This window comes from Zalophus californianus, chromosome 8, assembly GCF_009762305.2.
Source record: "Zalophus californianus isolate mZalCal1 chromosome 8, mZalCal1.pri.v2, whole genome shotgun sequence".
NCBI classification, from domain to species: domain Eukaryota; kingdom Metazoa; phylum Chordata; class Mammalia; order Carnivora; family Otariidae; genus Zalophus; species Zalophus californianus.
The window spans coordinates 75,991,130-76,016,927 of record NC_045602.1 but is presented as its reverse complement, the minus strand read 5'-3'; the positions used below and the strand labels follow the sequence as shown (position 1 = coordinate 76,016,927).

General features: G+C 35.6%; 1 protein-coding gene across 2 annotated transcripts in view; it reads right to left on the bottom strand.

Annotated features, from left to right (window-relative positions):
- The window catches only part of LRPPRC (leucine rich pentatricopeptide repeat containing), a 104,044-nt gene that overhangs the window by 67,567 nt on the left and 10,679 nt on the right, over positions 1-25,798 (bottom strand). For both annotated transcript variants that reach the window (XM_027621411.1, XM_027621412.1), the window contains exons 2-14: positions 22,949-23,148; positions 21,466-21,588; positions 18,702-18,823; positions 18,539-18,597; positions 17,777-17,863; positions 17,024-17,150; positions 16,522-16,666; positions 16,089-16,234; positions 15,736-15,841; positions 15,547-15,654; positions 9,554-9,672; positions 7,801-7,894; positions 4,979-5,045 (exon numbers count right to left, since the gene is read on the bottom strand). In XM_027621411.1, the coding sequence (XP_027477212.1) occupies positions 4,979-5,045; positions 7,801-7,894; positions 9,554-9,672; positions 15,547-15,654; positions 15,736-15,841; positions 16,089-16,234; positions 16,522-16,666; positions 17,024-17,150; positions 17,777-17,863; positions 18,539-18,597; positions 18,702-18,823; positions 21,466-21,588; positions 22,949-23,148 (1,503 nt within the window). The remainder of the gene's footprint in view (positions 1-4,978; positions 5,046-7,800; positions 7,895-9,553; positions 9,673-15,546; positions 15,655-15,735; positions 15,842-16,088; positions 16,235-16,521; positions 16,667-17,023; positions 17,151-17,776; positions 17,864-18,538; positions 18,598-18,701; positions 18,824-21,465; positions 21,589-22,948; positions 23,149-25,798) is intronic.

Genomic DNA, 25,798 nt, shown 5'->3' with positions numbered 1-25,798 from the left:
TATGCCAATACTGAAATATCCAAGTTTCCCTTAGGATTAGCTAAGGTGACTATGATACCTCATTCAATGCTCAATCACTTCTTACATTTTGGATGATTCCGAATAATTACTTTAGGTAAGGAGTAACTAAGTGAATCTCTTATGTGTTAATCCTTACAGGACTTACAGACAGTTAATGTGGACTCTACTGGGAATGCCAATTAGTGCTCAGTTTTCTTGTACTCATTCAGCCAATTCTAAAGTTGCTAGAGTACAACGGGACTCTGGAAAACCACACAACAGGTGACTGAGTAGTTGTATTAAATGTCCTGCAAAGGCATTTTTTAAAAAGATTTATTTGATAGAGAGAACGGGAGTGCAGGGGGAAGGGGCAGAGGAGAGAGAGAAACTCAAGCAGACTACACTGTGCGCAGAGCCCAACACGGGGCTTGTTCTCACGACCCTAAGATCCCAACCCGAGCTGAAACCAAAAGTTGGACTATTAACTGATTGTGCCACCCAGGTGCCCCCTTGCAAAAGGATTTTATTTTATTTTATTTTTTTAAGATTTTATTTCTTTATCTGAGAGAGAGAATGAGAGAGAGATAGAGAGAGCATGAGAGGGGAAGAGGGTCAGAGGGAGAAGCAGACTCCCCGCTGAGCAGGGAGCCCGATGTGGGACTCGATCCTGGGACTCCAGGACCATGACCTGAGCCGAAGGCAGTCGCTTAACGACTGAGCCACCCAGGCGCCCTAGGATTTTAAAATATACATACTATTTGATTCGGCATCAAATAAAAGAACAGAAGGCTACGTTATAGTGCTAAGATACTGGCTTGCAACAACACTGATTATGTCCTGAGTTTTTAATAGTTTATGGGGTGGGAGAGAAAAAGAAATCACCTCTAGTCACAAATGCTTCAAAATATGCACATATTCTTATGAATAACATCAAATTACCACAGCCTGAAACTTTTCTATATCTATAATAAGAAAAACTCACCCACATAATATAGTTTCAGAACCTACAGATTTAAAATATTTTCACAGAAGGGATTAGTTACAACTTGTCAAAGAGCAGAATACCAGAAAGGAGAGACCCTGACAGAGAGCTCTGGAGACCTACAGCTCAGCCTTCAGCTGAGTACTTACAATCACATGTGAGTGAGGGAAGCCTAGAGAACTACCTTAGACCTTTCCAGAGACCGAAAAAGACAAAACCCACACAGATACGGGAATAGCTCACATTCCCAATGATCTCAAAAAGATATGGCGTAGGCATGCCTGGCTGGCTCAGTCGGTGAAGCATGTGACTTGATCTCAAGGGTTCTGGGTTCAAGCCCCATCATGGGTGTAGAGATTACTTAAAAATAAAAAAAAAAATATTAAAAAGGGGGGAGGGGCTAGCAGGCAGAATACTCAGAAGGATACTGCCTTAATAGTGGGGCTGAATTAATTTAGTGGGAATAATCCTAAACTTAAGGCTGCTCTAATCCTGCCTAATACAGCAAAAAAGCAAGCACTAAGAAAACTGTTCCAAGAAACTTCACTCATGACATCAGAACAAAGCTCAAAAATATTTAAAGGAATAGGGGCGCCTGGGTGGCTCAGTCGTTAAGCGTCTGCCTTTGGCTTGGGTCATGATCCCAGGGTTCTGGGATCTGGCCCCACATCGGGCTCCCTGCTTGGCGGGAAGCCTGCTTCTCCCTCTCCCACTCCCCCTGCTTGCGTTCCCCTCTCACTATGTATCTCTCTGTCAAATAAATAAAATCTTTAAAAAAATAAAATATAAAAAAATATTTAAAGGAATAAAAAAATATCCACCTTCAGTAGAATAAATTCCACATCTGGCATCCAAACAGAAATTACCAAGAAGCAAAAATACACAATGTACAATGAGGGAAAAAAATTAACCAACAGACCCAGAAATGACACAAATGACAGAATTAATAGACAAAGACATCAAAACATTTTTCAATAATATCTCATTTAGTCAAGAAGGAAGAAAAAAGCTAAGCATGTTAAGGAGATATTGAAGATATATTTTAAAAAATCCAAACTGAATTTCCAGAAATGAGAAATAGCATATCTGAGATTAAAACACATTCTAAATATACTCCTGCCTCCACCAAGCCTCCACACTGCACAAATTAGTCTACTTTCTTTAAAATAAAGGCCAAGTCCCTTTATGTTGTTTACCATATTTCAGTCTGATCCCAACCAGCATCTCCAAACTCCACAATAAATACTTGCTGAATTAAAGGGAATGCCTAAACACAGAGGCAGAAAATAAGGCCTCTGTAATTAATTCAACAGTAGTACCAATCATGTGCCAGGTATTAATCTAGCACTGAAGATAGTGCAATGAACCAAACAAAGAGAGCTTATGTTCTAATCATCCAAACAGCTGCCACAAAATCTGTTACAAAATAATAACAAAAAGATACACATGCCTTTATTTAAACCATTTATTTTCCCAAATTACCACAACTTAGGTTGCCTAATTTCCTAGCACACAATAAATCAAAAACAGCGAATTATTTAAGTGTGTGTAGGTTACTTACAGCAAATATACTGAAAGTTGTCAAGAGTGAGAGCAAAAACTCTTACAAGCAAAGATGATGACACAAAATTAAAAAGCAGAATCAGACAATGCAGCAAGCGGATGCATTTACTGGAGGGGCAAGCAGCTCTGCATACTTTAATCATTAAGGCACTACAAGCTCAACGACTGACCTAGGTATATATCGGAATGTACAACTTGTTTTTTTCCCATCACACTGAATCAACTTTATAGTCTAAGTACCTTGTTTAAGAAGTCTAGGAGACAAACCATAAGAGACTCTTAATCATAGGAAACAAACTGAGGGTTGCTGGAGGGCGGGTGGAGGGATGGGTAACTGGGTGATGGACACTGGGGAGGGTATGTGTTGTAATGAGCATTGGGTATTATAGAAGACTGACGAATCACAAACCTCTACCCCTGAAACAAATAATACATTATATATTAATTTAAAAAAAGTCTAGGACATGTGAAATATGACAACTGGCATTCAAATGAACTAAAAAAGTATAACATAAGGTTAGTCAAGTTAAAGAAGGAAATACACATGACCTGGAAGTTTATACGAAAAACCTTTCTAAGACATTTTTCAAGGACAATCAAATGACAATGTTACTATGCTTCACTTCATAATATATTATAGATTCTTAATTATTTTTATGGGTTCTTTCTTAAAAATCTGGCTCTACTAGCATTTTTATCCACCTGATTATGTATTCTGTGTTTTCAAACTTTCTTTTTAAAGGCACAGTCCTTGGTCTGTTTGTTTTTTAACCTAACCAAAACTATCTCTGAAAAGAGTGGAACTGAACTGGCTAAAGAAAGGGCAGTAAAACAGAATCCTGCCGACCTATTCTACCCCTCCTTGCCTGCCATGGAGGTTCTGGAGATGTCTACAGAAGACCCTAGTGCTCCCACCAATGAACAGGCTAAAAACTACTGAGATTTTTAGTATCAGAAGTCATTAACATTATTACAAAAAGAATGATAAAAGTAGAAACGTCTTTTTGTAGCTACCACTGTAAACACCCAATTCAACAAGATTACCAATGGCTGCTAAAACCACTGAACAGGACAGACCCACTGTTGCAAAGTTATCATCCCACAGACTTTTTACTAATCCCAAAGGGAATGAGGTTCCTTTCTAAGAGACATGTTGGCCACCAGCAGAACCAAATGATCAAATTTTGCTGATGGTACCACCATTATATCTCTTGCTGCAGTAGGAAATGCCATCACCTATCAAGTATTCTTGCTAAAAATATTCAACCTGAATCTGTTATGAGAAAAAAAATAGATGAATACAAATCTACAGAGAAAGCAGCCTGGACTCTTCAAACAACTTCATGTCATAAAGATCAAAAAAAGGTAGGGGAATGGTTCTGGATTAATAAAGAGACAGCAACCACATGCAACACGAGTACTTATTGAATCCTCAATCAAAAGGTAAAACAGCTATAAAAGATTTTTAGAAGACAATCTAAACATTAACTATGTATATTAGGTGACACTACAATATTACTAATATTTTAGGAGTGATACTGGTATTGTGATTATATAGATGATGACCTTATTCTTACGAGAGAGAAGCTGAAGGATCCAGTACCATGATGTCAACAACTTCAAGTGGTTCAGCAAAAAAGAAAAAAGCGTATATACGTATGTGCTTGTGTGTGTATATATTAGAGAAAAAGTGAGAAAGCAAATATGGCAAAATATCAAAAATGGTGAATCTACATAAAGGTATGTACGGTGTTTCCTTTACAATTCTTTCAAGTCATTATGTTTGAATTTCTTCAAAACAACAAAACTGAGGGGCGCCTGTGTGGCGCAGTCGGTTAAGCATCTGCCTTCAGCTCAGGTCATAATCCCAGGGTCCTGGGATTGAGCCCTGCATTGGGCTCCCTGCTCAGTGGAGAGTGTATTTCTCCCTCTTCCTCTGCCCCTCCCCTTGTCCCCCACTCATGCATGGGCACGAGCTCTCTCTCTTCCTCTATCGCAAATAAATAAATAAATAAATAATCAATCTTAAAAAAAAGGTAACAAAATTGAGAAGGAAAAAGGTAACTAACATCCCTTGAGCACACAGAGGAAGACAGCAGTATTACACTGACTAAAGTCACCTTGAAATTAAATACTCAAAACACCTAACACATGTACAACTTTGTAACTCCAACCAACCATTTTCAAACAGTGCTTTCTTCTCTGAAACACAACTTTTACCAAATTTGTGTGTATTTCTTGGAGAAGATGATATAAAAGATTGCCTACACTCAAGTCAACTACTTGGTAGGACGAGTAACACAGATAAAGTTATTTTAGGAAACTGGTATATTGGAAGATTTGGAAGATAAGAATATCTATAGCTTTCCTTATATAGCAGGTCACAAAAACAGGAAACATCAGGCAAAGAACATTATAAGGTAATCATCTTACCTCCTAAAGCCTAGACTTAGACTGCCTCTCAAAGAAGCGAATGACAAAGGCTGTGTATTTGATTCCACTGCAAAAGAAAGTGATCATCATTAAAACCCAGACCAAACCCAAAAAACTTAGTAACTTCTTTGGAAACACGTACCTTTTAATTTTCATTTTGGAAACTTTATATTTAAAATGGAAATGTTCTCATACAAAATTAATTAAATAATGCAGTAATATATATCTGCAATATAAGCTATCCTTTTAAAACATTTTTACTTCATTTTCATGAATATATACAACTAATGAATTTATAAATATTCTTTGGTATAAAGGGTAATAACTAATCACCCCCCAGCACACTGAGAGTCGGCCTGGTACACATACCAAAACTGTATGTTACTAGACAATGTGGCACTACGAAGAAAAAGACTGTAACTGTAGGATTTCTGTCCTTCAAAGGAGAAAAATTCTTTTCTCAAAGTAGCAGTGGGTTCTGCTGAAACTTTCACTCTGTCATTCCATTTTCCACTATGATCAATGACTTCATTCATGTTAAGAGTGACAACCTAAAGTCACAGTAAGTCTTTACCTCTGTTGTGTAATTGATTTATAGTCACCTTTCACTTTTCTAAGTATTTGTTTGCTCTACTATTCATTTTGTCATTTAACAATCTACAACACTGTATGTTTCAATGCTGACACTGTAAACCTGATTTGCCTTAACACATAGGCCTGATTCTCCACGTAACCTTTACCGTAACTAGCAAGGGTGAAAACCAAAGTAGGCATCTCCTGAATTTATTTTTCCCTGTCATTGTATTAAAATGGTGCCATGTTGTAAGTAACTGATTTAATCTTTTCACATGTCATGTTACTAAACGATCCAACATGGACAGAATTAGAGAGGAGCTCATAGTACACGTAAAATTCTGAAAACAGAATTAATACAGTTTAGAAAAGATCAAGACACCTGGGTAACTTAACAACAACAGCTCATGGGAAAAGTCACAGAAGATTTTAGGAGTATTTGCTCATCTCTCCTAAATATGAATAAAAACTTAACTCCCACACACAAGAATTGTTTTAGATCAAGTGTTATATTCTTGAACAGAGATGTAAGTTTCTCAGGGTTTTATGCAGCACTTGCAAATCTAAAAACCATTTTTTAAACAATCAGCATTCAGTCACTCATGGAATTTTAAAGTAGACAATAACTACATGTCTTTCAGCAACCTTTAAACTGCTTAATCAAATTAATTTTCCATGCCTACAAACAGAAGTGGCAAAATGTTTCCTACTACTGCACAAACTGGATCAAGATAAGCCAGAACTCTTTTCTACCACCTGCCATTCCTTGTGATGCAGTAACCAAGAGTGCCTACCTAGGAGCTGCCTACAGTGAATACCAGCAATTATAGAACTAACTGCTCTTCAAAGACCTGTAAATCAAAGCAGGAAGGGAGGGCACGGACAGGAGTGGCCTGAAGTACTCTTTATTCTTAAAGTTCCTGGAATTTTTCTTTCTCAAATTTAATAAACAACCTCTTAAAAAGTTATTTTTATACTATTCAAATTAGTATTTTACAGAATACTGTCAAGTTTTTATTTGTTAAAAAGGTGACCAGAAACATCTCAGCAAGATGAAGGCTGCTGACAAAAGCATCTAGTTTCCTTAGCAACAAACAAGTCTGAAAAATCGAGGTTTGACAACGAAGTGGGATGGATGGTATGATAAGGAAAAAGCAGCTCTCACGTATGCACCTTGGGTACCCTGATTCCGCTGCTAATGCTCCTGTTTTCATCCTGTCAGTAAGGCAAATCTGTATGTTACTCTGAGTGGAAGGCAAAATCAATACCCTCAGAGAGCAGCTGGTATTACTACCCAACCTTTAACTCAAGTAACTACAACCTCTAACAGTCATAATTTTTTATCCTGAACACTTCGCCTTTCCCTTACAATATTAAGATGAACCATTTTAACTACCAATAATAGGGTTTTTACAATGCTTCCACCTACACAATTTGCGTGCACATTAATCCGAGCTTAACTTCTAACATTTTAGGGGTCTAGAAACTGATGTTTGTGTGTTTTGTTTTTAAATGGCATCTTTTTCACAAGATTATAAAAACAGTCAAGTAATGTCATAGGTATGTTCAAAAATGAAGACTTTAAGAAATGTCTTATTTAGTAAATTGTAGTAGGGTGAAACAATAAGGTTAAAATTAAAAGATCTTGGTTCTGGCTCAATAACTAACTTTGACCAAATCAATAAACCTCTCTCTACTTTTCTTCATTTATCAATGTAGGTAATTTTATTGACAGGTGATGAGTCCTATAAAGCATCATAGCATTTATAAATGTTTAGTAAATATCTGCTATGTTTTGGTTCATGAGGACTAGGAGATGGGCTTCATGTAACAATGGCTATAATAGGCATTAGTTTAGAAAACACTTTCAGAAACAATATCTCCAGTGATTTTTTTTTCACAATGACTCCCACAAGGTAGGTAAGTAACTATCCCCATTTCATGAAATTGAAACAAAAACACCTGTTCCAGGTCCCATAATCAGCAGCTTAATTATAAACAGAACTCAAGTCTTCTGGGTCCTAATCTACCACCATGGTCCTTTTAAGTCTAAAATTACTTCCAAATTATCCACAAGTTCAACTCATAAACAGTCTTTTCAGTCTGAATTAAGCAAAACATATAAAAAACACGTAAAGTTACCTTGACCTTCCCTGAGGTAGGTATCGAGGGCATAAACTACCCTGTATGCCCTCAGTAGTAACTGAAATCAATACCTGTCAAGTTTACTACTACTGTTTCGTACTTACAAAATGATAAAATATAGGCTAAGTTCCCATTAACTGCTTCACTTCTCAATTCAGCTTGTGAAAATACATTACTTTCAGGTAGACATCCATTTTCCTAGGGATAAAGCATATTTCAATGATAATATACCTCAGCTAAAATAATTGTGATATGCCATTCAGATTTCCCATTTTCCCATTTCTTTATATCACCATTCTTAAAAAAAAAACTCATTTTCTAGAACAATATGTAAACTGAATAGCTGAACTTTCGCAAAAGCTATGAGATGGAGTTCCAACATTCCAAATTAAATGTTTATCTTCAAATTCAGATAATCTGTTACCCTTAGAACGCCTATCTTCTAGGAAGTTTACTATTGAAGGCACTAGAACAAATCTCTCATTAACAACAAAACAAAAATTCAATGCACTGATCTAAAATGATACTTTGCGGGGCCCCTGGGTGGCTCAGCCGTTAAGCGTCGGCCTTCCGCTCAGGTCATGATCCCACATCTGGCTCCCTGCTCAGCGGGAAGCCTGCTTCCCCCTCTCCAGCTCCTCCCTGCTTGTGTTCCCTCTCTCACTGGTCTCTCTCTGTCCAATAAATAAATAAAATAAAAATAAAATAAAATGATACTTTGGGACATACAATGAGGTAAAGATCAAATTTAATTTCATTTAACTCCAAAGGTTTAATCACGTGTCCCAACATCATCACTTGTTTAATAACTTAAGTGAGCCAAAATTCAGTTCCAACACATTTACTGAAGCACTGTATAATAGCACAATATTTAAAACCACCCAATCAATAATAAGCAATAACTAAAAATAAATTATGGTATATCCATACAATAAAACAGCACGCAACCATAAAAAGTAATTGGTGGAATTACATACTGTAATAGAATGTGCCAAGTGAAAAAAGTAGGTTTTGGGGAAGTAAGAATATGTGGGAAAAATTACTTTTTTAAATAATTTTTAACAGTAAAATATGTATAGCACAGGCTCAAAATACTCTTAAGTACTCAGGGAAGAGAAATAAAGACACTCAAGACATAAATTCTGCCTTTAGGAGGATTTAATTATGTAATTATTTCAATGAAAGAAAAGAACACTCTAAAAATACTAGAAAGATCTAGGCATTATGTGAATAACCACCTAGGAAACAGATCTTCTGAACAAAGTATTTCTTATTAAAAGTGTTTGGTGCTCTGCCATGTTGTTCCTAATTGTATAGCACTTTGTTCTGAAAGTGGAAAGTGCAACTGGTCCAATGCATTCTCCAAGTCAATTTCTTCCTGTGCCCCTTCCATAAATGCCTTGCCTATTCTAATGGGAACAGGAAATGCTGGGTAGGAAAATAATGCCTTGGAGTCAAACAAAAGATTATTTAAAAAAAAAAAATAGTAGTAAGTATACTAAAAGTGTATTATGAAAATTCATACACAAGTGAAAAGTAAAGGTCAAAAACTGAAAACCGCAGTTGCACTGTAAAGTGGGACTAAGGAACATCCATTGTTTTATTTACATTTTTCCTGATATTGGCCTATTGTCTTTCAACACACAAGAAAAGTGCTGCTTTACCTTTTTAAGTTTAACCACTATAGACTTTACACTAACCAGTATTTTTACAAAGCTTTAGAAAATTGTATACAGACAATGACCATTTTTAGTACTCAGCTTAACAACTTTTTTTTTTTTTGGTTACCACTAAACAATTAGGGAGGAAAGAAATCTCTTTAATTATGAAATTAAAACCACACCTGCTTGTACTCACCTGCAAAACAGCACGAACTGACCTCGCACTATCAAAGGATGGAAACACGTAATTTACATATGTCTCCTGATCAGGACTTACTCCCATTTCATGCATTGCTTTGAGAACTTCGACGATACCTGTAAGATTAAATTTAGAAGCACACATATGAAGTACTTGGAATACATTACAAAAGATCAGAAAGTTCAGTTCATTTACTTTCTGAATCATAATGTACGAAAAACTACTCATTTTGTTTGTCTAAAAAGAGAAAGCAAAAAAGCAACAGAAATGGGAAATAAGATGATAAATGAAAAAAAATCCCTCCTTTCTTCATCTATTAATTCAGTAGCAAGTGTTAAGGAAATATTTTAGAAATGACAACTCTAAGAAAGTCTAAAATAATTAAGCAAAATGCCTAATGCTTCTGGCACCCAAATGAACAGAGATCATAAAACATCACTGCTATTACAGAGCAGTGACAGATCAACACAAGAAAACTGGACCCAGGGGTGCCTGGGTGGCTCAGGCATTGAGCGTCTGCCTTCGGCTCAGGTCATAATCCCAGGGTTCTGGGATTGAGCCCCACATCAGGTTCCCTGCTCGGCAGGAAGCCTGCTTCTCCCTCTCCCACTCCCCCTGCATGTGTTCCCTCTCTTGCTGTGTCTCTGTCAAATAAATAAATAAAATCTTAAAAAAAAAAAAACTGGACCCAATAAACACTGCAGAGGGAAGGGATGAGTGGCGACTCAAATAAAATCTTAAAAACAAAACAAAACAAAATACTCCGTCTAGAAGTCCCTGTTTTTACCCTATCATATCCTCCACAGAAAAATTACATTTCTATAAATTTGTTACGTAATGAGCTCTAGTACAAATACTTGATTGTAAATTCCCGCTGAGTACAGAAATACACAGGCAAGTGTGACTACATTATGAATATCTGCACATTTCTTTAAGAGAAAATTCAAATTATTATTCAGGTTAAACAGTTTATTATATTTAAAATCACCTAATGGATCTTCAAAACCTTCGATGTTTAAATGTATTTTTAAAGATACTAATACGGAAAAAAAAATCTCAAAAGACAGAGCACAGGCTTAGTGACAAATTTAGGGAGAACATGCATATAGAGTTAGTCCACAGAGCACACAAGCATCAGAATACTTGAAAGCCAAATTCAGTAGAAGTATTCTTCTAACAATTCACTAGGAATTACTAATAATAACATGGGTAACTATCATAAAAAATGGCAAATCACACTGTGCTCTTCTTTATACGCAAAGATTACTAAGTATTTGAGAGGAGGGCATATGGCTAGTTGCTTTTCAATGACTAGCAATAGAGTTGTGTTAATCTAATGTCCTCAATGTCCTTCCTCATCATAACGACTGCTTTCATGACCATGGTTTAAAGTAAATAGCTATGTTTCTGGAAGACTCTCTGGTGAAATGACAAAAAAAAAAAAAACAAAAAACAAAACAAGCTCAAAGTTTAATGAGACCTAGCTTTCAACCCTGTTCTGGCACTTAATGGCAGTGTAAATCTGAACAAGTAACTGCACCTTTCTGAGCCATATATTTCTGAGCTTACACATTTGAAACAGCAATATGGCAGGAACTGTGCCTTCTAGACACTTTATCAAGTAACACTTGGCTTAATCCTCCCTAACTGCCATCCATGTTAGATTAAGCAAGTCAATATGTGTCAAGGCACTCAATGAATGGAACACTTTTCTGACCTGTAAGAGTCTAGGCCTAGTGAATGGATAGAAACAAAGTACCAAGAACTATAAATATTACCCACAGGCATGGAAGAAATTCTTGTGATCTAGGCCTAGAGGAAGGTTGAGGACAAGAGGAAAAACAGAACATACTGAACAAGAAGAATACTAGTACCACCTTAGTTCTGATCAGTATCAACAGCTGACTCTTGAACATGCAGAGGTTAGGGGCGCCAGCTCTGGCGCAATCAAAAATCTGCGTATCACTTCTGACTCCCTAAAAACTTAACTAATAGCCTACTGTTAACCAGAAGCCTTACCAATAACAAACAGTTGATTAACACATATTTTGTATGTCCTGTGTCTTAAAATAAGCTAGAGAAAAAAATATTATGAAAATCAAAAGAGAAAATACGTTTACAGTACTGTATAAAAAAAAAAAATCTGTGTATAAGGGGACCTGTACAGTTCAAACCTGTGTTGCTCAGGGGTCAACAATATTAACAAGGCTTTCAACTCAGTCTACTGGGGTGATATACTTCTCTTTGTAATAAATAAAACCAGGAAGGTCTTAGGAGTCAAATAATCTTTATTTTAACAAAAGTGTTAAAGTAAGGGATGCCTGGGTGGCTCAGTTGTTAAGCGTCTGCCTTCAGCTCAGGTCATGATCCCAGGGCTCTAGAATCGAGCCCCGCATCTGGCTCCCTGCTCAGCGAGGAGCCTGCTTCTCCCTTTCCCTCTGCTGCTCCCCCTGCTTGTGCTCTCTCTCTCCCTCTCTCTGTCAAATGAATAAATAAAAAAATCTTAAAAAAAAAGTGTTAAAGTGAGTGCTCCAAGATCAAAGGCATATCTTGAATAAGAAACCAAGTCTCATAGTTGCTGGCAGGTGCTTATAACACCAAAATATGCAAAAACCTATGCTTTTTCCAGGGATCAAGTCCTTATTCTGCCACCAAAAACTGATTTTTAGCAGCTTTTTGTCCATTATATAAAGAATGATGGCAATAAATCTCTCTACTTAGCTCTCAGAGTCGTCATTTAAAGGAAAAAATGTGTGAAACCCTAAAAATACTAAATAAATGTTAACAGTGACAATAATGATTTAATATCTTAGCTGTCTTAAAATACCCTAATAATTTTTCTAAATTTCCTTAGATGATAGAGAATATATGTAACATAAAATCAGGTAACTATATAGCCGATTTTCTAATGTCTGAAAATAGGCCAACAAATTGATTATAAATAGAAGAGTCTTATTTCTGTACAAAACACTCCACCCCAATATTTATGCTTCAAATACATGTGATTCTCTTAATTCATTATTTCTCCAATAATGTGTATTAAGGGGAGGAGTTCATTCTGCTCGTTTAGATGACCTGTGTTGCCAGCATTTTTAACTTACGTATTTTTCTAACCGAAGCTAAAACTGGTTTGGGAAAACCTGGGTCCACACCTTCTGATCCAGTAAGTTCAGTCACTCCCTCAGGCATTCTGAGGGAGAATACAAAAATATTTACTTCAATAATTGACTGAATGATGGGAGGACAGAAACATTTATCAGTAAGGAGAAAAAATGTGATTGATCTCACATACCTACTTATCTCCTCCTAAAAAATATAATTCATGTTTCTTTTTAAAATAAAAAAGACTAAAATAATCACATATTAACTTAGATATAAACATGGATCCCAAACCTCTGTGAATTTAGAAAACCTAAACTAAGCAATCTAATAAAAATATTTCAAATACAGTCATGACAAAGTTTATGAATCTAGAGGAAAGTCTCCATTTAAAAAGTTTTATAAGAATTGAAATAATTCAAACTTTTGGGAAAGATAAATGGTTTACCTGAACAATTTTTACCAACTGTAACTGTTTACTCCACATGATTTTAGACTCTACCCAGGGCACTCACTCTATTAGAAGCCATTTCTTAGTTTTTGAAAAGTATTCTCTATTCAACCCCTTTACTCAACTGGCATTTAAGCTTTCATATTGGTCCTTCCTTCTATATTTTACCCCTTTCATACTCTGATTTTTGTGTTTTCCACATATACCCAGGGATGTAGATTCTCAATCATTCTGGGTTATTTCCTCTCATTTAGGCCAATCTGCTAAAATTCTAAGTGGTGACTTTTCCATTTGTGCCACAGAGAAAAATACCAGTAAGATAAGTCAGGCGGAAGTCGCTCCGAGAATCTTTCTTAGGGGTTGGTGACGGCTGAACTGGCAGCCAGAACAATTCTAAAACTCAGTATGATATGATTACAGTGTTGTTGAAAACTCCTGGTTCAGTTTGATCTGACCTCTAAATACCTGTCTCTGATTTCCTGAAGGGTTTTATTTAGTTCTTACGAGAAACACTCCTCTACACGCTCCATCACTACAGCCATTATTTTCTTCTGTTCTTTCTACCAGTTTATATAGGACTTTTTCTGGATGAAGAACAAGTTCACTGCACTAATAAAAATGTGACCTTCTTACCTTACCCTAAAGAAACCACACAGGATATGTAGAGCCATTTTGTTGTTACATGAAGGAAAATTGTAGAATATACACTTTACTATATTTCTGGGCCTCCTGCAAAGGAGAAACTCAGTTTTTTAAAAAACTGCAACACAACTGACACTACCTTGTACTCTCGAGTTACCTTTCTCAGGTTTTAATTTTTCCAGATAAAAGCTTAAAAAACTTGATAGCACTTTTTAAAATGTCCTTAATGCAAAAATTGGCATCAAACTTTAATAGTTAAGACTTTTTATAAAATATATCGTAACACTTAAAAATGTTTATGTGGAGGTGCTATGGTATTTAAAAAGAGTGTTTAAAAGAACAGAAATCCTCAGTTCTAATCCCAGCACAACTGACAGGCAGGTGTGGAACCTAAGGCTGGTCACCAAATCTCTCTGCCGCTCTCATTTGTTTCATTAATATAAAGTGAGCTTTCAACAGGCACCTCTGAAATCTAAACTATAAGATCCCAAGAAAGGATGAATTCAAGATAAAGCCCACTTTCTACTAGTTTCAGCTACAACTATCGAAAGAAATTACCTGAATTCTTTCACGTTTACTAAGTTGCTAAAAATGTGGTAATCAGTTCAAGTCTAGATACAGTAGTAAGGTTGAAGAAAGCAAATTTTCCTGATGAACAGACAAATACTTCAACAGTGGGTATTTTCAAAAGTATTTTATCTGTGTAAAGATGGACAATACTAATATGCCCAAAGATTTTCATGGAATGATGTAAACTTTCTCTCATTCAAAAATACTGGGTTAAAGGTTACTTCTTGGAGCTTTCAGAACTGGAGGATATGCAAAGAGTTAATCAACTAGCATACTGTTTTCACGAAGATTTTTCTAAAAAGGATTTTGAGACTTTTATAGCCAGAAACAATTAGGGAATACTTGTTTCACTATTTCCTTTAGACCAGAAGACTATATATTTAAAATAAAATTGCAATATGAAAGTCTGCTAAAAGCACTTTTTTTTGTTGTTTGTGCATTTTGTTTGTCACCCAATGTCATACTAACAACTCTGCATCTCATTCTAAAGCACATTATACTGCGAGATAAAATGAAAAAGACCATTTTTTGTTTCCCCAAGGGGGAAGTACTTCTGTTAAAAGCATCTTTTTCTGAGACTACTCTTTCTGAATTACCAATAATGCAAACCAAAGAATTAGATACTGTACTCTAAAATTTAATATTTGTTCAATTCTTATTCATATCCTATAGGCATCCCATGTGTACAAGGGAAAAGTATGCTAAATGCTTAAACGTACTTAAGAACCTGAAAGACTGAACATTTCTGTCCTTCAATCAGCAGGCTGTCAGGTCATAAGCACTCATTTTACAATAAAAGTTTTGCTGTCTTTCCTATTATTGTAACTTGGCTCAGTTAAGGAGACTGGTCCACAAAGAAAATGGCTTGATTATGTATAACTTCATCTGGAATAAGGCTAGACAAACTGATTTCAAATGGTATATGCAAAATCAAGAACTAAAGAGTTTTTTGAAAAACTTAAAAATAATGAACTGCTTAAAACTACACCCACAAGTTTGAATATCAACATCAGAGATGCAGTCAGAAATGAAATTAAGATGAAAGAAATCTACTGTGTTTTTAAAAATGCTTACCTGATTCTTAACTATGATTTAAATCAATTCTATTTTCTCAGAAGATCCACTACTCAGAAATAAGTTTGCCTTCCCAAAGAATTCAACTAGATGTGTACAGAAACTTACTCTGGATCTCCGAACCATTACAAATCTGTAAAAGGCAAAACCTAACCTTGAACATCTTTCTTCTTCTGATGTCCAGCTAGCAATGGCCAGAAATAATGAGTTCTGACAGGAAAACCTTCTTCCTTCAGAGCCTTCATCAGAGCTTTTGCCAAATCTGAAAGAGATACCATAAAATATTACACAGCTACCTCAGCAAAACTTATTTATGTCAGTTTTAATGATGAGAATATAGTACCGGTTTTATTGGCTAGTAAAGCGCTCTGAAGTGTGAACTGCAAAGGAGATGTGTGCATCTGGGACTCCTTTAACTTCTTGCAGTAGTCTTTCAGCTTCTCTGCAGGCTAGGAAAAAAAGGCACCACATCAGCTGGATCCACAAAGATCCTACCATTTGACCTTCTGCAAACATTCTACCACTTAGGGGATGAAAAATTTGAACCTCTCATCCTCTTTTTACCCAATAAACTTACACACAGAAACAAAGTTTTCATAATGCTTATAACTGGTCTAATCTCATAATATGTTCTTACATTTTGCAGACTCTTATTTTACTATTACACTGTCTACAAAGTAAAAACAGACAGAATACCGTATTCATAGTCACACAGTGTCGCAAAAAGAAACTGCCAAAGTCACTCAGACTGTCTTCCCTCGATACAGGACATGCTAATAAAATTTGGAATGCTGTATCTTCCAATTTTTCGGTGACTAAAAGTAAAATGAGGTTCATTGCATCTGGGAAGAGAACAAAGACATTTTCTGTTACCAAACTGAATAATATTTTTATACTGCAACCACTATGAAAGACAAACTTATGAACTGCAAATACCAAAAGGATCTATCTGCCTATAGTCAAACACTTCCAAATCAAAACATTCCCATGTGTTCATTAACTCAAGCTGTTTAGTTTATTAAGCTGACTTTTATAAGAGTCCTATGTTCATGTACCATAATCCCCTATTGTTAGAGAACAGTAATTCAGATTTTTAGAAAAATCATGAAAATAAATTTTTAAAAACTACCTGGAATATATCTTCTTTCGTATGTAATTTTTTCCAAAATTTCTGGGACATATTGAGAATACCCAGCTTTACTGAAACTAAAAATAATTTGGAATAAATCACGGTCCATAAAGTAAAGATCAGACTTCTCCACCTTCTCCAGAGTCTGTAGGCAGTTCCAGAAATTAGAAGAACAAGTTAGACACCAGTATTTTTTAACTAAAGCCAAATAAATTAAAATACCAGGATTTTAAAAATTAGGAACATACACCATCTAAAGGTTTAGGACTTCTTTTATAAAACAGAAAATATTATATTCCAGCAATAACTGTTATATCAACACCAAGGTACCAAACTATAAAAATTCTCCTTCAATACTAGGGTCCTACAAGAAATACCTTTGAAACAGATATAAACTACACTTTTCTGCTACATGCAAAATGGAACATAAGCTTACACCAGTGATTTTATTTCCTATACAAACGATTTTAAAGTATTTTTATTTACATGACATAAGTCATACCTGCTTAACACGGTCAATGTCACCCTTTTCAGCATACGCATTCAATAATGCTAAGTATGTGTCTGGACCAGGCTCAATTCCAGCATCTTTCATCACTGTGAGAATATTTTCTGCATTCTCTATATCTCTGGAAATTATTCAAAGAAAAGAGAATAGATTACAACAACAATGCCCACTGTAATATTATCATTCAACCTAAAATGTATTACCCTATTCTTATTAAAATTAAAAATTCTTATGAATCATTTAGAACAATTAGCAAAGGACATTAGAAAAGGGCAACTATACTAACATGGTTATAGGTCTCTGAAATAACAAAAATAATAAACATCTCAAATTATGACACGTAAATTTTCCAAAAAAAAAAAAACCAAATTGCATAATAATCACATAGACCTTAAATTAACATGTCCTCTTCTATCAAGTATGCTCGGACTCAAATTTACCTTTCTAGGGAAGAATAACATTTAGGAAATTACTCTTCAAAACTGAAATTGTTTTCCACGGGCATCAGGAGAGCAGTTAAAAGACTTTTACAAAGTCAGTTACTTTGGATCGGGCCCAATTTTTAAAGTTCAGAATTTTCAAGTCAAAGTTGTATGAAACAGATACATTTAAGTTATTTAAAAGTTGCATGTTCTATCTCACACACTCAGAATTTTTGAGGGGGACAGATAAACATGGGTTAAGAATCTTCTACAATTTCTCTAATTCCAACCTTGCTTGAGAATAAAACCTTAGGTTGAACATTACCCAGCTCTTGCATGCCCCGTAACAAGGGCACTGAAAACTGCCTCCGTGACTGGCAGATCCTTGGTTTTCATAAATCCAAGAATCTTGCTGCAACAAAAGAGAAATGAAAATACTCCTTGGAAATATACATCAAAACCACTTTTTACAACATATATACATAAAATCTCACTCCCTGAAACTATTTGTTATATCAAATTATATATCTTGAACTACTCTTGGTAAAAATAGCAGGTTAAGTTTTTAAAACCTGCTTATTTCTTCTATACTACTAATCAACCTTAAAAAGCATAGTTTAATAAAATCCATTTAATGAAAAATGAATTATACATTTCAATTTATCCCTTTATTTCCTAAAACCTCCATCCAAAAGTAGCAATAAATTTTACACAAAAAAATAAAATGTCACAACTGATTTTATATGACTCAGCAAGATAGAATATTGCCAGTTTTATAAATGAATACAATTTAAATGGCTAAGAACATTTCCTTGAGGAAGTATCAATTTACAAAGACTAAAGCCCCAACTTTATACCTCTGCTCCAATAAATCAAATTCTTAATTAAAATAGCAAGATTCACTTGTCTTTCTCTTCTTACACAATTTTACATTTTATCTAAGTCATATTACCAAATCTGCTAGATTAAAATACTTCTGAAGTAATGTCCCTTACTAAGAAGAAACTTTAAAAAAGAAAAAAAAATATCCTAGGCTTACGAGACTTACAACGTGTTTGCTTAAACATACATTTATAGAGCTCCATACCTGGCACCTTCAATATCCCCCACATTACAATAAGCAGCAATCAACCTCTGGTATGTCACCTGTCAATGAAATGGACAGTTAATATTTTTTAAATACGATTTTTTTCCTGGGATTAAAAAAACAATGATGTAACCAATGAACATTTACGTCAGCAACTACCTACTCGATTTGGTTGAATGTTTGCTTCCTCCATTTTTGCCAAGAAGTCAGTTGGTGAAAATTTATGTTCATTTTGAAGATAGACTTTAAGTAAAGCATTGTAGTGACTTACGTCATACACAGTACCTACAAATAAAATTTAAATCAAATTTTTAGAAAAGCACCTAAAATCATATCCTTTATCACAATTAAAATATGGGTACTTAAATTTAACAAACAAAAAGGATAAAATGATCACTTCAGCATTTCACCCCATACTTAGACCCATCTATATTGAAATCCTGTCAGAACAGAGCAAGCTAAGCATTTAAGACCGTAATTAACTGAATTACTGTACAGTTACAAGTTAACTGCTTATTCAGATGTTAAGAGGTCGCCTACTTATAAAGCATAGTATTCCCTTCTTGTTGGAAAATGTTGACAATACCTCTGTATTTAAAGTGACTGAAAGATTTTTTGATAGAAGGCAGTCCTTGCCACAGTACAGACACACTAAGATGGACTGTGACTAGCTGTTTTATACAGTTAGGGTGGTACTAGCAACTTCGCTCATTTACTCAAAGTGTTTCTTCGAAGGCTCCATCTCCAGTTGCTGAACACTATAACTAGTCTGCTGTTAATTTACCCCTATTCCAAAGCCCTTTGTTTTCTTTCTGGGTCCATCTTGCCTAAGGCCACATCAATCAAGGTTACCATTCAGCCTTCCTCTACCCACTGATGACATTAGGGTCACGTACCAATCTAGTGCTAATATGTTTTACTAAATTTGCATGAATTAAATTTCATATCTTAACTGCCTGTAGCACCACAGGCCTGTGGTCAGGATCTGGTGTCAGTTTGAGATTCTAGACAGCAGAGACCTCTATTAAATTCATATTTATCTTATCTTAGTAGACATGTAGAGTGCTTACTATGTTCCAGGAACTGTGCTAAGTGCTCTGCGTCTAGAGTCCCAGTTCCTCCTCACAACAGCTTTGAGACACTTCCTCTTATCCCCATCTTATAGATGAGGAAAACTGACTCTTCCACTTGTCCAAGGCAACATGGCTTTGCAAGTGACCACAGATGTGAATGTAGATGGTCTGCCCTGAGTGCCCAATCTGTTAACCATTGTAATAGCTTATAAAGGGCTTTAAGGGGAACCATGTGCAATTCAGCATCTGCAAAGCGATTACACAACATGGTTACCATACAGTGTCTGAAAACTTCTAAAAAATCATCAGTTCAAACTGAACTCTAATAATGGTTGGCTACAGCTCTAAAGCCGAAGGAAAGTACATATATTTCGCAAATATTTCTCCCAATTCAACGTGTTTTTAAATTACATGACTCACTGACATGTAGAAATTTCTTTTTATGAAATCAATTCTTTAACTTTTCCGCTGCTCTTTTACTGAGAAAACTCTTTCCCATTCTTAAGTCAAATATTCATGCATTCTTTTAAAAATTTTTAAAAATAAACTTGTCATCAAAATTATTTCTAGATGAATTCAAAACTGAAGTGAGGCTGTGTTCACAGATTTTTCCATAGAGGTGCAACATGACATGTTTCTTGAAGGATATTCCTAGACATTTTACATATTTGTGACTAAACTTAGATCCTTTATGCATTTTGCTTTCTAACTAGGAAAGGTTATAGATTCTTGAACATTTAATATTTCCTACTACTTTATTGTAAGTTGATTTTCTGGGATTTTACAGGTAAATAAGCACATCATCTAAAAAACAGTAATTTCTAGTATTGCTTCTCATCTTATTTCATTGCCATTACACATATTAGTTGTTGGCTTTAAATTTTAACATGTTAAAGAAGCATCCTTCTGTTCTTTGTTAAGACTTTTTTTTTTTAATTTTTTAAGTAGGCTCCATGGACAGCATAGAGCCCGGTGTGGGGCTTGAACTCACAACCCCGGGACAGGACCTGAGCTGAGATCAAGAGTCAGATACTCAACAGACTGAGGCACCCAGGTGCCCCTCTTTGTTAAGATTTTTAAAAAATCAGGTTGAACATTGAATCTTATCTAATGGTCTTTTAAATTATGTTATTTTCTGATGAGATACTATGTTCACAGTTCAAAATTCTAAAAGCATAAAAAGGTACAGAGTAAAAATTGTATGTAGTATTTATTATCCTTCCAGAAATATTTTAATATTGTATGCATATACAGATATAAACATTTTTCTTCAAAATGGTAGCATACTGTATGTACCATTCTGCACCTTAATTTTGTGGAGAACAGCCACATTAGTATAGAAGAACGCCTTCACTTTTTTTAACAGTTGCACAGTATTCCATTTCATGAACCCTCCATAATTTATTTAACCAATCCTAGTGAGAGACATTGGAGTTGGTCCAATTTCTTACTGCTACAAACAAGCTACAATAAAGGATATCCTTTTGTACATTTGAGTATATCTTATATTCTAACAAATGGAACTGCTTGGTCAAATGGTATGGGCATTCTTAACTTTGACAAACCAAATGCCTTTTTATTTTGTTCTTTTTTAACTTACCGTAAAAAGTAATAATTGTTACGAAAATTATTTCTTTTTTTCATTTGAGTATAGTTGACACACAATGCTACATTAGTAAATTATTTTTTTCTTTAATGCCCCTAGATGTCACTATAACTCACCAAATAAATATTACCAAGTAGCTCTTCCATAAGATGGAATTAGAACATTTATGTAAAGAAATTATTATTTATCAAAAGAAAAAAATATCTCCATCTTTTACATATACACATCATATTTTTAAACAATCATACCCAATTTCTGAAGTTTGTCCCATATCCTATGAGCAAATTCTGTTCTCTCGGAGACCTGCAGTTCAGGCAAGAGAGAACCACAGCTGCGCAGGAGAAGCAAGGCTTGATTACCACCTGGGCTACCTACGAAAAAAGTAACAGGTAACATTTAACACAGTAGCAATATCATACAGATAAGTATCAAAACGTAAACCAAAATCCGGAAATATTAAAAAATCTCCTCCCTCACTAAGATAGTACTAAAAGTACCCACAAGCTGGAAAAAACCCTACCCAAATCTACAAGTATCATTTACAATGTTACTAAAAGTTATGTTTTTAAAATTAGTTTGTTTTCTTAAGGAAGCTAAGGTTATGAATCTATGTAATCTGCAAGACTCTATACCATACAAAAATACTCAGAACTTAATTTATAAACAGTGCTTACTGCAATTCAAAAGCTAAGCTTAATATCTTATGAAAATAGTACAACGCAGTCCAACTAAAACCCATGAATACCAAATTTAGGTTTACAATCAATTACAAAACAGTAACTTCCTTCGCCCTTTTTCCATGTATCTACATGTCTTTGAAAGCTGACTTTCAAACCAAACAAAACCAAAAATAAACCACTTACTGTATGATTTCAAATTTATATAAAGTATCCAAAATAAGCAAATCTGCAAGGCCAGAAAGTACACTAGCAGTTGCCTAAGGCTGGTAGGGATGAGGGGTTGGGGAATAATGGCTAAGGGTTTGGAGATTTTTTTTGAGGTAATAAAAATGTTCTAAATGTAACCATGCTAATGGTCACACAGCTGAATAAATCAGAAAGAGGAAATGATACGATAGCCTTTAAATGCACATAATTATAATACTTATTTTGATATCCCTCATCATTAGATCCCACAGCTTCTTAATGTGAATGAAATCCAGATGGACTTTAGGAAGCTGGTGTATGTTCTGTAACTACATGCAAAATTATGTGCATGTTTGCAGGTGGGCTTGTGGGGGGGGTGGATAAGAGGGCCCATAAGCTTCTACTGGATTATCAGAGTAAGTGACTCAAATAGATTGTAAAACTACGTGAAAATGAAAGGGAAATAACGATTACCAGTCTTTCTGGAAATCTATCATATGTAAGTATCTTAGAGAAAGCTGACACTATACAATGGAAGGTAAGAAAAACAGTAACTTCCAAGACAATATACCACTGAAAGTGACTCTCTTATAAACTGGGGAAAGCAAAAAGACCCATTTTTATTTGCCGATTTTGAAATAAACATCTACAAGAAAATGTTTTACTCAAAACTTTGCCCTGATGAGTTGGAAAGATCACAATCGTAACATAAAATCGTGATGATCAACAAAAATAACAAAATTTAAAAAAAAATTTAAAAAATAACAAAATTAAAAACATCAAATAATGTGTTCCACAGTGAGCTTGCCCCCAAACAAATATTTATTAAGACATTCAACTTTTGATACAGAAAAATTTCAAATACCTGAGTGACAGGTAGTGTCAAAGACTTTTTGTAGAAGAGTCTTTGGGATGCGGCCAGTTCTTCGGACAGAATTATCCAGTCTCGTTAGAGCCCAGTCAAAATGACTGGCATTCCTTCTATGAGAAGAAGCAGGCTCCTCTTGAAGATAATTTTTTTTCTCAACAGCAACGGCATATAGCCTGGCTTGGTTCAGCAGCCCTCTATAAAATGAAACCCAACTGGTAATTAACTCTTCCTATATAAGTTCTCTTCTTAAGCAAGGGTCAGGTACCTTGCTCAGTGGGGAGCCTGCTTCTCCCTCTCCCTGCCACTCCCCCTGCTTGTGTTCTCTTTCTGTCAAATAAATAAATAAAATCTTTTAGAAAATAAAAAAAAAAACTGTATTTCTGGTATTAAACATCATTAATTTTCAGAAAGTAAAAAAAAAAAGTTTGTCAACTGGGTAAGGTCAGACTAGTACATGTGTGTTTATAAAGAGCAAACAGCTTTTAAACCATTCAGTATTTTTTTTACTTTTTTTAAAGATTTTATTTATTTATTTGACAGAAAGACACTGCAAGAGCGGGAACACAAGCAAGGGGAGTGGGAGCAGGAGAAGCAGGCTTCCCGTGGAGCAGGGTGCCCGATGTGGGGCTCGATCCCACGGGATCATGATCAGAGCCGAAGGCAGATGCGTAACGACTGAGCCACCTAGGCGCCCCAAACCATTCAGTATTTTAACAGAGACTAACATGTTAGCCAAACGCTCTAAAACATGAAGTCAGAGGTATTCCATACTATATAAATACAGGCTGTATCTGATTTACAAATATCAAACTTAAAAATAATCTTTATGTGTGAGATAACCCTGTGTCATAAATCTTTGAATTTACACTTACTCTGTATTCAAACACTACTTTCTAACACACACAAAAAATTTTTTTAAAGACTTTATTTATTTTCGTGGAGGGGGAGAAGCAGGCTCCCTGCTGAGGAGGGAGCCCAATGCAGGACTGGATGCCAGGACCCTGGGATCATGACCTGAGCTGAAGGCAGACGCTTAACCAACTGAGCCACCCAGGCGCCCTAACACAAAATTTCTAATGTACAAAGATTTATACACTTACCCCAAAATATCTTAAAACTTCCCCAATAGCTGCCAGTAAGTATAACTAAATATATACAGAGCACATCTTAACAAAGTGTGATGTAAAAATACTAATCCAGGGATGCCTTCAGAATGATAATCCCATTTTTCTTACATATGCACATCTTTACCACAATTACCAAAAAAATATTTAAGTGAGTTTAAAAATAAAACTGTTGGAGTGCTTGGGTGGCTCAGTCAGTTAAGCTTCAGCCTTCCGCTCAGATCAAGATCTCCAGATCAAGATCCTGGGGTCCTGGGATGGAGCTGCCCCGTCCCCCCCATTGGGGCTCCCCGCCCTGCAGGGTCTGTTTCTCCCTCTCCCTCTGCTCCTCTCCCCTCCCCCGCCCTGCTCGTGCTCTCCCCCTCTCTCTCAAATAAATAATATCTTTTCAAAAATAAATAAATAAATAGGGACGCCTGGGTGGCTCAGTTGGTTAAGCAGCTGCCTTTGGCTCAGGTCATGGGGTCCTGGGATCAAGTCCCACATCAGGCTCCTTGCTCAGCGGGGAGCCTGCTTCTCCCTCTGCCTGCAGCTTCCCCTGCTTGTGCTCTCTCTCTGACAAATAAATAAATAAATAAACAAACAAACAAACTGTTGGTTTCCTAACCTATGTTACCAACCTGGAAAACCAGTCACAAATTGAATAATTAAGTATGTGATATTACATTAAAGAAAGCTACACCAAAAGTTTCATCACAAGATTATGTAAAATACAGAGGTAGTAACTTGATACTAGACTAGAAACTCTACTACTGTGATCTGGGACAAATCACAAACACTCTGGCCTTCAGTGATTCTACCTATGTAAACAAATTGGAAATGGAAAAAAATCAGGATACTAATTAGGTAAGACAAAGTCTTCTTACCTTTACAAACCTAATGATCAGCACATTATAGATGGCCAATTGATTAGTTTGTTAAATAAGCTGAATTAATTAAATTCTAACTACCTACAAACCACAGAAATATGTACCACGCCTACATATTTATCCTTTATTTTCAAAGGTTTTCTCTGGCTATATATCTGTCTAGGATCAGTTGTCACTAAACTATGCCCGTGATAGGCAAACACAAAATAACATTATTTTAAATCATCCAGAACATATGAAGTTCAGGTGAGTGTTCAATAAATAGTATTGTTTAACAACGAAAATTGATTAATATAGAAATTTCAAAACTGTAGGTGCCTGGCTGGCTGAGTTGGCAGTGCATGCAACTTTTGATCTCGGGGTTTTGAGTTCAAGCCCCATACTGGGTGTAGAGATTACTAAAAAATAAAAAATGTTTAAAAAAGAAAAAGAAACTTCAAAATTGTAGTGAAGTATATTTGCCAAGATCTTTTTTACACAACCCATATCTTGTAAGCTGTGAAAAAAGCACAAAAATAAAACCTTTGCTAAAATGCAGTTTTAAAATATAAGCTCTAATACAAAATTCAGACAGAAGACACAGATGTTAATAAACCAGATTATTATTCTGAACATTTTAAAGCTGATTTCTCTCACAAATTTTTTTTTTTTTAACATTTTATTTATTTTTTGACAGAGAGAGACACAGCGAGAGAGGGAACACAAGCAGGGGAGTGGGAGAGGGAGAAGCAGGCTCCCCGCCGAGCGGAGAGCCCGATGTGGGGCTCGATCCCAGGGCCCCGAGATCACGACCCGAGCCGAAGGCAGACGCCTAACGACTGAGCCACCCAGGCGCCCCCCTCTCTCACAAA